Source organism: Tachysurus vachellii, chromosome 12, assembly GCF_030014155.1.
Source record: "Tachysurus vachellii isolate PV-2020 chromosome 12, HZAU_Pvac_v1, whole genome shotgun sequence".
NCBI lineage: Eukaryota > Metazoa > Chordata > Actinopteri > Siluriformes > Bagridae > Tachysurus > Tachysurus vachellii.
The window spans coordinates 10,669,866-10,684,310 of NC_083471.1; the positions used below are offsets into that span (position 1 = coordinate 10,669,866).

A 14,445-nucleotide genomic window follows, 5' to 3' on the forward strand; every position below is an offset into this window, starting at 1 on the left:
CAGTGACCTGAGAACAAACAGAATGAAAGGCATGTCACCAAGGCAATAAAATCTTTTTTTTTCTTTTTTTAAACATGTTGCCATCTATTGGATCACATAAAAATATCATGTGATCCAATAGATGGCAACAACAACAACTATAAATGAACAAAAATACTTAAAAGAATTATTAAAACATTTCCTAAAGGACAACTGTTCTTCATTGTAATAAAATAAATCAGTCTTCAGTGCAACAAAAACAGAACAATCCCTCAGTGGAAAAAACATGACAATCCTTTAGTTCAGTGTTATGGATCCCGCATAGTAACATACTGTATCAAGACCCACTCTGATAGTCCTTCAGTTGTCCATGGACTTTTTCTTCTCCTGGTGTCTTAACTCACAGATCTTTTTGTTTATGGCCGTTCGTATGTCTGGAATCTTCGCCCCTGGGTGTTGCTGAACAACTGCATCTGTAAAAGAAAAGAAAATAAGAAAGACATCCATATTGTTGATTGTTGCAAAAGATGAGGTGGATCCTAATACCTAATATTTTTCTTATATGCCTAGTCCTCAGTCTTCAGTGGGTTACCTGTAAATAGTTCAGTCTGAAATCAGAATTGGCTTCTCTTTGCTGTAGCGAAGCGTATGCCTGTGGGAGGTGAATTGGTGCTGGGATTTTAAAGCTGCTACAGGGGATCTATTTTAATGCTAAAAAATGTTTGTTGTATTCTGACTAGATAGAGAAATCGCTTTAGATCTAAAAGAATATCAAAGCTGTTAAAGCTTTGCATTTGTCCATCTGTTTCGCTATTAGTTGTGTACATTTCAGTCCTAAAGTGTTTGTTACCCTTTACCATTTACAATAACTTTGCAAAATATATTAATCCATTAAAAATAAATTCTTATTGTCTTACTGAGTAAAGCTGTAAGCTTCTTGGGGTCCAGAGGCTGGCGTCTCTCTGCAGATGGATCGACCTTGTTGACCCCTCCCGTCAGGTTGGACTTCAGTAGGACATCAATGCTGAACAGGCCCAACAGGAGGGTGCGGGCCATTGCTTTCGCTGTAGGTTGTGCTTTTGCAGTCTCCCAACAATGGGCAGACACTCTGGTGGAGTCATCATTCCCTAGTGGCACCTAATTAATTGTAAGAAGGAAAGACAAACCAGAATAAAAACAAAGAAAATCACCACAGAATGTTTTTAATTGACCATTCCAAAAATGTACTTACTGATGTTGGTTTGGGAGGTGTGGGTTGAGGAGGTGATGGTAGAGCAACACTGGCCTCATATTCGGTTTCATCTCCATTGCTTGAGCTCTCTGTGATCTTGTCCGAAATGAGGGTCCTCACAGCTGCTAAGAGTGATGGAATTTCTGGAACATATGGCCCATCGAATTTACCACAACAGGACTCCAAACAAGTTGTAAATACATAACATGTAAAAAACAAAATACACCTCTGCTCATTTTTTGGTGTCTCAAAGTGTAGCAAAATGTGTTGGTAAGGGCTTCTGAAAGCATTACAGCGTTTCTGCCAGACCAATTTTGCCTCAGTGGCGCTACAGTGTTTAGCCCTAGGCTAATTTTTTCCTACAGGAAACCCTATACTACATCAGTAGATATCCCCTACAAATGTAGTCACAGATACATCTCTAACAATAACACCAAAAATAAGGAGACGTGATTTATTCAATCTGAAAGAATCACTATTTTAATCTACAAGAGATAGTTGCCTTTGACTGCCATTTTGCACAGCCTGGTGTTCTCCTTATGTAAAGCCTTGACTTGGGTCTCAAGATCTTTACTGGCTGCAGACGATCCTACACTCTGCTGGTCCTGCAGTCTTTTATTCTCTTCCCTGAGGGCCCTGATCTCCTCCTCAAGTGCCTCTAAAGAAGTCCCCACTGGGCTGAGGTTAGGTTCTTCTTGGCGAAGAACCTCTAATTCAGACTGTCTTGCAGCTATGAGTCTGTAGTTTTTCTAATGGGTAAAAATGATAAAATCAATTATGTATGAAACAATACACACAAGTTAGGAAAATTAAACCAAAACCTGGTTAAAATGAATCACTAAGTTTAATAGGTTCCATGGTTAGACTCTGTTTAAATTCATAGCTGTAGTACTATAGTTCCTTTTTTTTTTTTTTTTTTTAGTTGCCAGGAACGTTCTTGTACAACCCAGCAGCGCTAACAAATACAGACACACAAACACCTACGGGCAATTTAGAGTCACCAATTAAGCTAACATGCATGCAAACTTTCGCCTGTGGGATGAAGCCAGAGTACCCAGAGAGAATAGCAAACTCCACACAGAAAGGCCGCAGCCAGCCAGCGGGTTTGAACCCAGAACCCTCCCAGCAAGCAATAGCCGTCATTTCACCGTCTAGGTTAACTATAGACCCAATATAGTCCGGCAATGATTAACACATCTAGGCAAAATAACCTTGAATTTGGTTACATGTCGCTTCTGCCAAAATAACTTGCGAGATGATTCCATCATGCACATAAAGTCAACAGTGATTACAAGGTGTTTTCATTTGGTCTATTAAATTTTCACTGACAGCCCAAATTTTGCCTTGTTTTAGCCTAGAAGTCTGGGATGTGTTTGGACGGCTATTAGATGTCTTTTAAAGGCAAAATTGCTTGCTGGGCTCTTGCTGTGAGGCGACAGTGCTAACAAACCCTATTACCTTTTTTGCAACTTGTTCTACCTCCTGTGTGTCAAGGTAAAGTTTGTTGGGTACCCTCTTTCTCTTCTTGCTTTTTGGTAGGTCCTCTTGCAAGAGTTTCTGCTCAGCAGTCTTAAGTGTAGACTCATTTTCTGTTAGTAAGAAATAGTAGCAAGACAGAATTTAATGCCTAGAAACAAAACTATTTGGCTTATGTTATCAAATACTGTATTTTACTGTCAAATTTTGTGCTGTTTTTACAGTTTTTTGTATTGTTTTCCCCCTGCTTTTTTATAAATTTAATCTGTTCATTTTAACACTTTAAATTTTGCTGCCATACACAGCCGCTAAACTGATTTTCACTATACAATGTTATTGGCTGACAATGTTGACAGTTAAGCATTCTTATTAACCCAAATCTTAGCTGACAATCTTCAATTTAGGACTTTTAAAGTAAGTGTTTAACTCTTCTGCAGACCTCATCTAGGAGCGCTGATTAGGAGCACTGGGTCAAGTTGACCTTGTCTGTTTTGACAAGCTTATAAAAAATTAAGTATATATGATAGCCTTTTTTTTTCACCTTTTTTGTCTAACTTGTTTACAACATATTAACATATATTTTGCAAATTTTTTTGTAATATTTGGTATAATAAACCTCATTAATATACAAAAATGCCTCATTTTCTAGTAAAAAAAACTTCCTTTACACCACTTATGCTTTTTATTATATTTAATTTATAAACAATAAACCTCATGAAATTATGCCATGGTTTTGAGTAAAATAAGCAGAAATTATTAAATATTATTTTGGATAACCACTGGCTGGTGTATGTCAAGCATCCCCAGGTCAAAGCTGACTGATGCAACTAAATTCATAAATAAGAGAGAGGAAACAAATATGATTTGAATATGAAAACACAACGTGTGTGTGTATATCATCATTTCGGTAGATCATATTTTGTCCTCTGCTAGGCAAAGGCATATCAAAAGTGAGAAATATTTACAAATGTGTAGCTATTTTTTCTGGAGACCTAATGAAATGCAATAGCCAATTAGTGTGTGTGTGAAATGTTTACAAATGTGAAGCTTTTGTTTTGTCTGGAGGCCAACTAAGCTAGCTAAAATTAAGCTAGCTAAAAGTTCAAAAGAAGCGTGACTCGATCGTGACGGCCGTTAGCTAGCTCGTCACTGTCCCGAAGCTAATAGCCTACAACGAACGTTACTTAGCCAATAATGCAAAAACCTCAACAGGATAATTGCTATCAATAATGTTGCATGAATAACCAAGTAAAAAAATATATAAAAAAGCACTGTACTTGCCTGCCAGCTGCAAAATGTGTGCTGTTTCAACCGTCCACCCATTAGTAGGCCTCTTGCCACCGATGCAGCGGCACTCGATAAGATACTCCTTTTTAGAGTTTTCAGGATCGAAGTCTACGATCCAATTTACGGGGACTATACTGAGAGCATCTTTATCCTTCCCCTTTGACCAGCTCACTAGCGCAAACTTCATCTTTTTTTTTCTTTTCTCCTCTCACCGCTGAGGCACGTGCGCACAGACTCAGAGTAGCTGTTGCTTGTGTCCCGTGCTGCCGGCACGATCGGTTCTGCGCATGCGCAATATGTGCGCGCGCGCGGTACAAAGGTGCGCAAGCGTTTGATCGTGCAGTCATAAACAGGTTTATCATCTGCGCATGACGGATCGTGCAAGCAAAGTGGTACCGACGGGTTCCGTTCCAGAAGAAGAGAGGCATGGACGGAAGGAGAAGAAAATACACTGCCCCTGGTTCAGAATATATGATTCCATCAAGAACAAGGAGATACTGGAAAAGGAGGTTTGTGTTTTACTCCAGCCCAATTAAGTTATTAAACAGTTGTTCTGTATTTACATGTCAAAGTCTCTGAAATGATTCAAGCTGAGTTTCAGTATGCCGCAAAATAAAATAACGAAATTATAGTTTTTAAGTTATTTAAAATAAGGACATTTTTTCATTCTTATCTTAGGAAACTGATTGAGGCCATCAACATGCATCAGTCAAACCAGGAAGTGGTGAGTCATGAACATCATCTATTGTGTGTATTTTGTAGACATTAGACAGTATGCTGCACTAAATGGCCACATTTTATAACCAGTTAATTGAAATGTAATCCTTCTTGATTACTATCTGTTAAGAAACTTGAGTAAATAAGTAGTCCTGGGTCAGACCAAATGTTGAGTGGGCTAATTGGAAAGCCCTCCATTTGAGGCATTTGGTGGAAAAATCTTATCTTGCCATCCACTTTCAGCAGTCAGCATTGGACACTTATCGCCCTCCCTTTTTTAAGAGTTCCTTGAAGTACATTTTTTGCTAGGATTTATTAAATATTGATATATGAAATACAGCCTAATTATAATGCATATCAAACATACACCAGCAGAGAATATATATATATATATTCAAGTCAGAGAACATTAACCCAATTGCAATTGCTATTCTTACACAACAGAACCAGGATTCCTCTGACCACGACTCTGACAGTGGCTCAGAAGACGCACATGATGGTGGTGGGATTACTGTAAGTAATCTACTAATATCTACTACTACTAATTTACTATTTTCTGTGTTTGACTATTTCACTGAACGCACTTCTTCTAAGACTTAATCCTTCCACAGCAGAACCTGGATCAGGATTCCTCTGACAACAGATCTGAAAATGCATGTGATGTTGATGACAATAAAGTAAGTAATTTTAACAGTGCAATGATCTCACATCTGATTTCCGTGTCTTCAAACTTTGCTTTCCTAGCCTTTTTTAAAATTAACCTAAGCCTTATTTTTACTCTGTATACAACAATGCCACATCTTTAATATTTTGGTCAAATTTTAATTTTGTGCAAAATTCCTAGTGTTTATGCTTGTCAACTATGCCTTGGACTTACTGTATTTTCCCATTACAGAGCCTGCACGCAGACCCTGAATCCAATGAACTACCACCAAATTTGAGCCAAAAAACAGAGTCATCAATCTTCAGTTTTGAGGACAGTGTTGATTTTGGTGTGTTTGAACCACTATGGCAGTCTTTTACTGACTCTGAATCCATTTTCAGTGGAGAAGAATTTCCCATGGAAGACAACACTGACAAGTCAGTAAATGAAGAATTACATTTGAGTGTAGGCATTAATGAAATATTTCCTCCAGTAAATGATGAGCCACTTTACACAGGCTCACAACTAACCAAAGCTCAGAGTTTTTTACTTATCCTTTCATATGCTTTGAGACACTCACTTACTGGTGTGGCCCTGTCTGATCTTTTAGATTTGATTAATATCCACTGTCCAGAAAATGTTTTAACTTCAAAGCATCTGTTCTTAAAAGAGCTTAAACCAATACAAGGTCACCTAGAATGTCACATATACTGTCCCAACTGTGAATATTACATCGGCGACCAAGTCACTGAAGGGCAGTGTTCTGTATGTAACTCTACGTGGGATAGAAACAGCTCACTGAAGAATGGAAATTTCTTCCTATACTTACCCATCCAAACACAACTGGAACATCTTCTTCAAAGAGAAGATATTGCATCTTGTCTTAAGTCTGGAAATGGCACATGTAATTCAGACGATTATGATGACATATGTTGTGGTAAAATGTATCATAATCTGAACAAAGGTGGCGGCCCACTAGATAGTCCTCATGCATTCTCCTTAACATTAAATTGTGATGGAGTTCCAGTATTCAAATCATCCCAGTATGGAATTTGGCCATTACAAGGGATGGTAAACGAGCTTCCTTTTCATGTCCGTAAAGAGAATGTTTTACTTTTTGGCCTATGGTTTGGTACTAAAAAGCCAAATGTTAATATATTTTTAAAACCATTCACAAAAGAGTGTCAGTCTTTGTCAACTGTTGGCTTCAAGTTACACAGCAACAACATTGTGAATCATTGTAGAGTGATAGCAGCTGTTATGATGTGTGATTCAGTTGCCAGGCCCATTCTGCAAAACATGACTCAATTTAATGGTCATTATGGGTGCAGCCTCTGCCTACATCCTGGTGAACAAGTTCCAAAGGGAAATGGAACTGTTAGGGTTTATCCATACAAAGAAGTTCCAAAAAGGGATCATGCTTCAACCCTAAATGATGCAAGGGAGGCTGTGCGTACCACACAATCTGTGAGGGGCATTAAAGGGCCCACATGTCTTGTCAACATCCCACACTTTGACCTCATATCTGGAATGCCTCCTGACCATATGCATAATGTACATCTTGGAGTTGTTCGGCAAATGACAAGTATGTGGCTGGATAGTGAACACCATGAGGAGCCATACTATATTGGTAATCGTGTTCCTGAGCTTGACAAACAACTCTTGAGAATTAAACCACCTTGCAATATCACAAGAGTGCCCCGCTCTTTTCAGCAAAGAAAGTTTTGGAAAGCCAGTGAATGGCAGAACTGGTTACTTTTTTATAGCATCTTTGTGCTAAAGGGAATACTACCCCATGCATTTTACCAGCACTGGTTAATCCTTGTCACCTTCATGTTCTTGCTATGTAAGGACACTGTCACATCAGAGGGGTTAAAAAGATGTGAAAAACTAGTTGTTGAGTTTGTCAAACAGTTTGAAACACTGTATGGAAAGGAAAATGTGTCATTTAACGTACATTTATGTCTTCATTTGCCGGACTCTGTGAGAAATTGGGGACCTTTGTGGGCACATTCAGGATATATTTTTGAGTCTTTTAATGGGGAGATACTAAAGATGTTTCATGGCACCCAGTGTGTTCCCTTACAAATAATGAAACAATTCACATATAGACAAGTGTTGCCTCTTTTGAAAAACAATGCACTGAGAAATGCTGTGCCTAGATGTATACAGCTGTATAACAACTTGACTGGTGAAAAAAAGCTGAAACAGTTTGAAAGAGTAGCAGATCAAGTTGTGACCCTTGGTTTACACTATGTTCGAAAACTTACTAACGAAGAGATACTGGCTATGAGAGAGAAACTTTCAGTCACCACGGATACAACTGTGAAAATATTCAGTAGAACTTTCGTCAGAGGAGAACTGTATTACTCAGAGCAGTTCACTAGAGTAATGAAAAGGAACAGCTTCACTGTTTTGTTGGATAATGGACACATAATCACTGTGTATTATTACATTGTGGTAGAGAGACTTGATGACAGAAAATGTTTTGCTGTTGGAAGACAGTATGACAAATCACACAGTTCAGTGCTAAATTTAGAAAATGTAGTTGGCTTGAAAAGAGTGTTACAGGGCAGGAAAAAGGTTTTTGATGTGATGCTATTCAACAGGAAATGTATGTTAGTTGATCTGCCACATTATGCCAACCTTTATGCATGTATACCTCCACGTTGCAGTGTGGAGGACTGAAATGTCATGTTGTTGATGAAATGTCATGTGGAGGAATAAAATGTTGAGGATGAAATGTCATGTGGGGGAATAAAAAGTGGACTCAAAAGAAATGTAATTGCTGCTGTTAATGATAATTTAATTTATAATACTCTCATCTCCATTTTACAATATATGCATCAATACATAGCCATATATGGTCCATCCATATGGCTATATAATGTAAAATATAATGAATGTCATGCAAAATTTGATTTGGACTATTGTTAATCAACCTCTCTGTAAACCTATGCATGAATTTGCTTAACCTAGCTTACTTTGTTTCAATAAACATACATGCAATAATGTAATACAGTTTTGTTTGTATATCAATGTATTTTAATATATGAATCAATATATAGCAATAGGTTTTCCGTCCATATATTGCTATATATTTTCAAATATATGAGGAAGTTTCTGATACATTGAAATATATTTTCTAATGTATTGCAATATAAATTCTAGTATATTGCAATATATTTTTGTTTCGTAAGGGGTTTCCTCTTTGTCTCTGGTCTGATACACAATGGTTCAGTTTAAAACGCTCTCTGTGTTTCTCTGTGTCATGGGTAAGTGTTTAAAATCTCATTTATTACTTTACTTAATGCTTATTATATTTAGAATATAGAAATGAGTCATTAGTCACGACTGTGTAACTGAAAAATTTAATTATTCAAGCCAAATATCAAGATAAATATCCTGTACCACCACCTTTTTTAGACAGAAACCATAATAAAGAAAACCTGGGGCAAGATTCTCCACGATGTTTAGTATATATACACAGTACTATGAAAAAGTCTAAAAAACAAAACATTCTATAAAGAGCAGTGAACAGCGATAAACTGAACAAAGTCAATATTTGAATTTACATTTGCTTTAGTAAACTGCTGCTGGCTCCTAAAATGATGGTAACTTTTACTGAGCATCTTGGAGACTTTTGGAGAATCAGTTTTTCTGCATTTGAATCTTTTGCATGTGAAATTATGTAGCCGTCATTATGGTTTCTGTTTGAAAAGTGCTTGTAGGAAATTTTCAATAAATATTAATATAAAATAAAGAATTAGAAAAATGAACATCAAAATTTATGAGACTCTCAAACTGACCTCTCAAAAAGCGAGTGATTTTGAGGAAGTAGAAAAAACAAGTGAATTTAAGCTTGTACATTCAATAGAAAAATCCATGATTTGTAAAGAAATAATGGGGATATTTTTTGGCCAAAAGGAAAAGAATAAACAGAATAAATATTGATTATGGTGAGATGGATGTAAGCACAGTCCTTTACAACTGAGGCCTCACAGTGAACCAGTGTAGATTACCATGTAGTACAATATGTACACTATGTAGAGTAAACTCACAAACACCACTAAGTAGAAAAACTCTATGATCTAAGACAAAAGCCAGGAGAAGGAACATGACCTATTTTGGATATAACAGAGAACTTGCAAAGGCAAGAATAGAAAACCTGCAAGGTTTGCTCTCAGAAACTCAGAACTCTTTAACTTTGGAGGCAGAAGCTGGAGATAACATCACTATTTGGTGCCAACATGATCTGACTGTAACATCTTTCATCTTCTGGTATAAACAGTTGTGTGATTCAGTTCTACTTCTTCTTGGGTGTAAACAGTCTAAAACATCAGCTCCATCACAGTCGTGTTACTTCTTTAATGAGAGTGAGAGAATAGTGATGCTGTTCATGGCAATAAAACGTCTCTCACAATCACTGCAGTAAACGTCTCTGATACAGGACTCTATTACTGCAGCTTCACTGACAGAATGATCTTCAGTAACTCCACATATTTACAAGTGAAAGGTCAATTTATCAATCTAATACACTGAATACTTTCAGTAACAGATGATTCAGATGATTGAGGTTATAAAATTAATGTTTCTTCTTTCAGGATTAAATAAAACAGTTTCTGAGAACTTGGACAAAGAAACAGGTTTGTGTTTTTTCTCTCTCTCTTCTGTACATTTTATGTTAAATCTGATGCATGTTTACTGAGTAAAAGTCTTTCTTTAATGTTTTCTCCAGGTTCTGTGTCTCCTGCTGTGTTCTTCATGCTGATTGTGGTGTTTGGATCAGTGACTGTGTTTCTTCTCATCATACTGAAGCACAGAAAAACACACAGAGGTCAAATATATACTCTTCTAATAATAATAATAATAATAATAATAATAATAATAATAATAATAATAATGAGGAACAAGAGATGCGTATATTGTCATATCTTCTAACAAGCTATCTTTAGAAAAATCTTTAAATCTGCCTTAAACTATTTAAAAGGGAACATCACCATCTGTACTTGTACAATGCACAATGATGATAAAGTTGAATCTACTATAATATAGTATAATATAATCAAGAAAAACCCAACTCAGCTAAGATAGCCTTTTTTACATCTCTGTTTAAATCTCTTGCTGTGTTTCCTGTTATATTGTTAAAGTGAGACACTTTTCTCTTTCTTTAATCTTGTCAAATGCACATATTTTCCCTCTTTTGTTTTGCTTGTAAAATGCATAAATATCTTATCTTAAAATATGAACATATACAGTGTCACTTGAATTTCTATATTTCTGCATAAATATGATGAAAAAATCATCTGATTTTCACAGAAGCCCAAATGTAGACAAAGTAAACCCAGACAAACAGATCAGACAAATATATTATACTTGGTGATTTATTTACTCAGAAAAATGTTCCAATATTATATAACTGTGAGAGGAAAAAGTATGTGAACCTCTAGGTGTAGCACTTTAATTTCAAGGTCAAATTAGAGGCCAACTGATTTCAGTCAATGAGATGACAATCAGGTCTCTGAGTGTCCTATTTTATTTAAAGAACAGAGATATATCAAAGTCTGATGTTCATGACGTTTGTTACTACTCTCCAAAAAGAACATTGCTGCCCGTGACGTTTACTAAAGTTCACGTGGACAAGACAGAGAACTTTTGGATAAATAATTTGTGGAGGAATGAAACCAAAATAAAACTTTTTTTTTTTTTTTTTTTAAATGAGAAGCATTATTTTTGGAGAAAAGAAAATACTGAATTCCACCATAAGAACCCTATACCTTATACCTGAATCATGGTGGTGGTAGTATCATGCTTTGGGCCAGTATTCCTGCATCTGGGCCAGGACAGCTTGCCATCATTGATAAAACAATAAATTCAGAATTATGCCAGTGATCTCTAAATGAAAATGGCAAGACCTCTGTCCATGAACTGAATCTCAAGAAAACATGGGTCATACACCAAGACAATGAGCACAAACAACCAAGTCCGTCTACCAAAGAATGATTAAAGAGAAACAAAGATAATGTTTCAGAATGGACAAGTCAATGTCCGGACTTTAATCTAAAAGAAAAATTGTGGAAGGACCTGAAGCAAGCAATTCATGTGAGGTGTGGTGGCAGTTTTGATCTACATGTAGAAACCACACTCAGACTCAGAGGACACCCACCTGAGTACTGAGGAATGGAATCAAATTCTAATAAACTGTTGTGCAGGACTGATCAAAAGTTACCGGGCACTTTACTTACAGTTATTGCTGCACAAGGGCTTAAAACAGATACTGAAAGCAAAGGTAAACATACTTTTGCAAGTCACAGAAATGTAATGCTGGATTATTTTTCTCAATAATATAATATTGTTGGCTCATTTGTTTGATTGTGTTCACTTTGTTTACTTTTAGGACTTGTTTGAAAATTTGATGATGTTTGGGTCATATTTATGTAGAAATATAAAAATTTCTAAAGGATTCACAAACTTTCAAGTGACACTGTATGTGTTAGACATTGGCTCTTCTCTGTAGGCTTTTTTGGACATTGCATGTTCTTGCTATTCTCCTAAGATGTTATTCTTGTCTCCTCTACATCTCCAGTCCTCCTCCTCACTGCACTGATCTCTCTCTCTCTCACTGCTCTTTCCTCCTCTGTCTTTTCCCATCTTCATTACTCTTTCTTCATTTTACCATTTAATGTAAACTGAAATGAAATAGATTGAAAGTATTATGACAAGGAGAATATTTTCAATAGTAGTGTATTTCTTGATCATTACTACAGTATTCGAACGCCGCTGTATTCTCTGATGCTGAGAAGTTAGTTCATGCATTCATGACATCTAGACTGGACTATTGTAATGCATTACTAGGTAAATGTCTTGCATCTTTAAAAAATAGGCTACAGGTAGACCAAAATGCAGCTGCCAGAGTTCTTACCAGAACAAATATGAACATATAACCCCAATCCTATCTTCTTTACACTGGCTACATGTTATGTTTAGAATTGATTACAAACTGCTGCCATGTATGTACAAGGCTCTTAATGGTTTAGCTCCCATGTATCTAACTAGTCTTCTAACACATTACAATCCTTTGCGCTCTCTGTGATCATAAAACTCAGGATTTCTGGTAGTTCCCAGAATATCTAAGTCTACTAAGGGCAGTAGAGCATTTTAGTATTTAGCTCCAAAACTTTGGAATAGTCTTCCTGATAGTGTTCTGGGCTCAGACACACTTTCCCAGTTTAAATGTAGATTAAAAACTCATCTCTTTAGTCAGGCGTACACATAATACATCCCATAATCTTGTGCTCTAATACATCTGACCAAATGCATATTATCATCTAGTACTTGCTAATATTATGAACAGCAGCTAAGTTAATCCCTCTCCACTGCTTCATTCTTTCTACCCATCCCAAGGCATCCAGAAATTGTACCAGCTCCGAATGTCTTCCATGCGATGAAGATTTTGGACCTCCACTGAGATGTGGCCGACCATGTGAGGATCTTGAGGCATCTAGAGATTTACCAGCTCCAGTTAGACTCTGCGATCCTAAAGAGGAGATGCCATCTGCATGTGGTCTTTGAGGAAAGCAATCTCCTCATCAATACAAAATTTATCAGACTGTATATTTATAATCACACCCCCCAGTGTCACCCAAATGAGGATAGGTTAACCTTTGAGTCTGGTTCCTCTTAAGGTTTCTTCCTTTACCATCCAAGGGAGTTTTTCCCCACCACAGTCACCTGAGTCACCTCAGACTTGTTCAGTGGGGATAAATACAAACACATTTAAATATATCTAATATTAATCTGGAATTTTGTATTATATTAATCTTTAAATTATTCTTTATAATAACCTTTTGTTCTATGTTTATGTTCTGTAAAGCTGCTTTGAGACAATGTCAATTGTAAAAAGCGCTATACAAATAAACTTGAATCGAATTGAACTGAATTTAATCTTATACTTCTCTTTATTAGGGTTCAACACACTGATGGTGAAATAAATGACCTTTATTTAAAACTGATTTTATGTGTGACAATTTAAATTTGACAATTTAATACAATATCTTTTGTAGTAAATATCAACCTGTGTATGTGTTTTACACAATAATTAAGTCACACAAACACAGGATATTTATTTCACCGTTAAATGAAATTGCTACTAAATCACCACGTTATCAACTCCGATATTATTTGATTATTAGATATCATTTATAAATATATTTGACCAGCAGGAGCCATTGGCATGCAGCGTTCATCAAAGCTTCAACAAATCATCTCTTTTTCCAGACAATTGAAACCTTTAATGATTCGTAGCTTTAGAAATCTTCATTTCCCATCTCATTAATATAAACATTACTTTGATGATCATTTTACTTCAATTTTACAGTGAATATTGTAATACGTATTTGAATAGTTGTGTGAAATTTACTGTATTTTGCCATAATAGTTCATATCATTGCTATGTTTGAGATGTGTAATACTACTGTTACGTCCCCAGCTAGTCTAGGGGTGGGGGGGAATGAGTAACAGAATAAAACTGGTGTGATGTGTGGAGGCAGCGAGGTTCAAGTCCCAACCCCAGGGCTTTACAAAGACCAAAACTCAATATCAAAACAAGTTCTTTTATTTTTCAAATGTGGGAGGATTTCAAGGCTTCAAGAGGGGGCAAGGCCAAAATAACATAATATAAACCCGCTAACTATTAGAAAAAGACTAACTAAACTACAAAAGAAAACAAAACAGAATTTACAATACTAAACTAACTCCCTAACTAGCTTAAACAAGAGAAAACAATATATGAAAGAAAAATGGCACCCACCTCTCTACAAATCCCTCCCCAAAGAATTAACAATAACTTAATAGGTCAAGACATAACAAAAGTATATACAAAACAGTAAACTTACAACAAAAATGGGTTATCTGATAATAGGCAACCTGTACAACAAGATGACTAGCCCAATAACACATTGCGGTCAGGTGGTACCTATTACTTCCTGCTTGCGAGAAGTAGAGAGGGGAAACAGGAAGAAAGGGAAATAAAACGCAAAAACATACGTCCTTGGACGTAACATACTCTACACCACGCCACCACACACCTCCTATAACACAATCTATCAATAAT

At 36.3% G+C, this 14,445-nt stretch overlaps 1 protein-coding gene and 1 pseudogene across 1 annotated transcript; one reads left to right on the top strand and one right to left on the bottom strand.

Moving 5' to 3' along the window:
- On the bottom strand, nucleotides 1-4,324 carry LOC132855376 (uncharacterized). The gene is made up of 6 exons (XM_060884272.1): nucleotides 3,968-4,324; nucleotides 2,669-2,799; nucleotides 1,713-1,959; nucleotides 1,211-1,353; nucleotides 897-1,116; nucleotides 1-452 (listed from the first exon to the last, which is right to left on the bottom strand). Exons 1-6 carry the CDS (start codon nucleotides 4,158-4,160, stop codon nucleotides 340-342), a joined length of 1,047 nt encoding a protein of 348 aa, XP_060740255.1. The 5' UTR covers nucleotides 4,161-4,324; the 3' UTR covers nucleotides 1-339.
- Nucleotides 4,325-8,565: 4,241 nt separating this feature from the next.
- Nucleotides 8,566-11,510, top strand: LOC132855037 (immunoglobulin kappa variable 1D-33-like; annotated as a pseudogene).
- The last annotated feature ends 2,935 nt before the right edge of the window (nucleotides 11,511-14,445 follow it).

What these genes read in the sequence shown, in the direction of transcription:
- LOC132855376 (XM_060884272.1), bottom strand. Translation starts at nt 4,160, where the DNA reads ATGAAGTTTGCGCTAGTGAGCTGGTCAAAGGGGAAGGATAAAGATGCT. An exon ending in GTGCAAAATGGCAGTCAAAG is followed by an intron (nt 1,354 to 1,712) that starts GCAACTATCTCT and finishes CATATGTTCCAG; the next exon opens with AAATTCCATCACTCTTAGCA. An exon ending in CACCTCCCAAACCAACATCA is followed by an intron (nt 1,117 to 1,210) that starts GTAAGTACATTT and finishes ACAATTAATTAG; the next exon opens with GTGCCACTAGGGAATGATGA.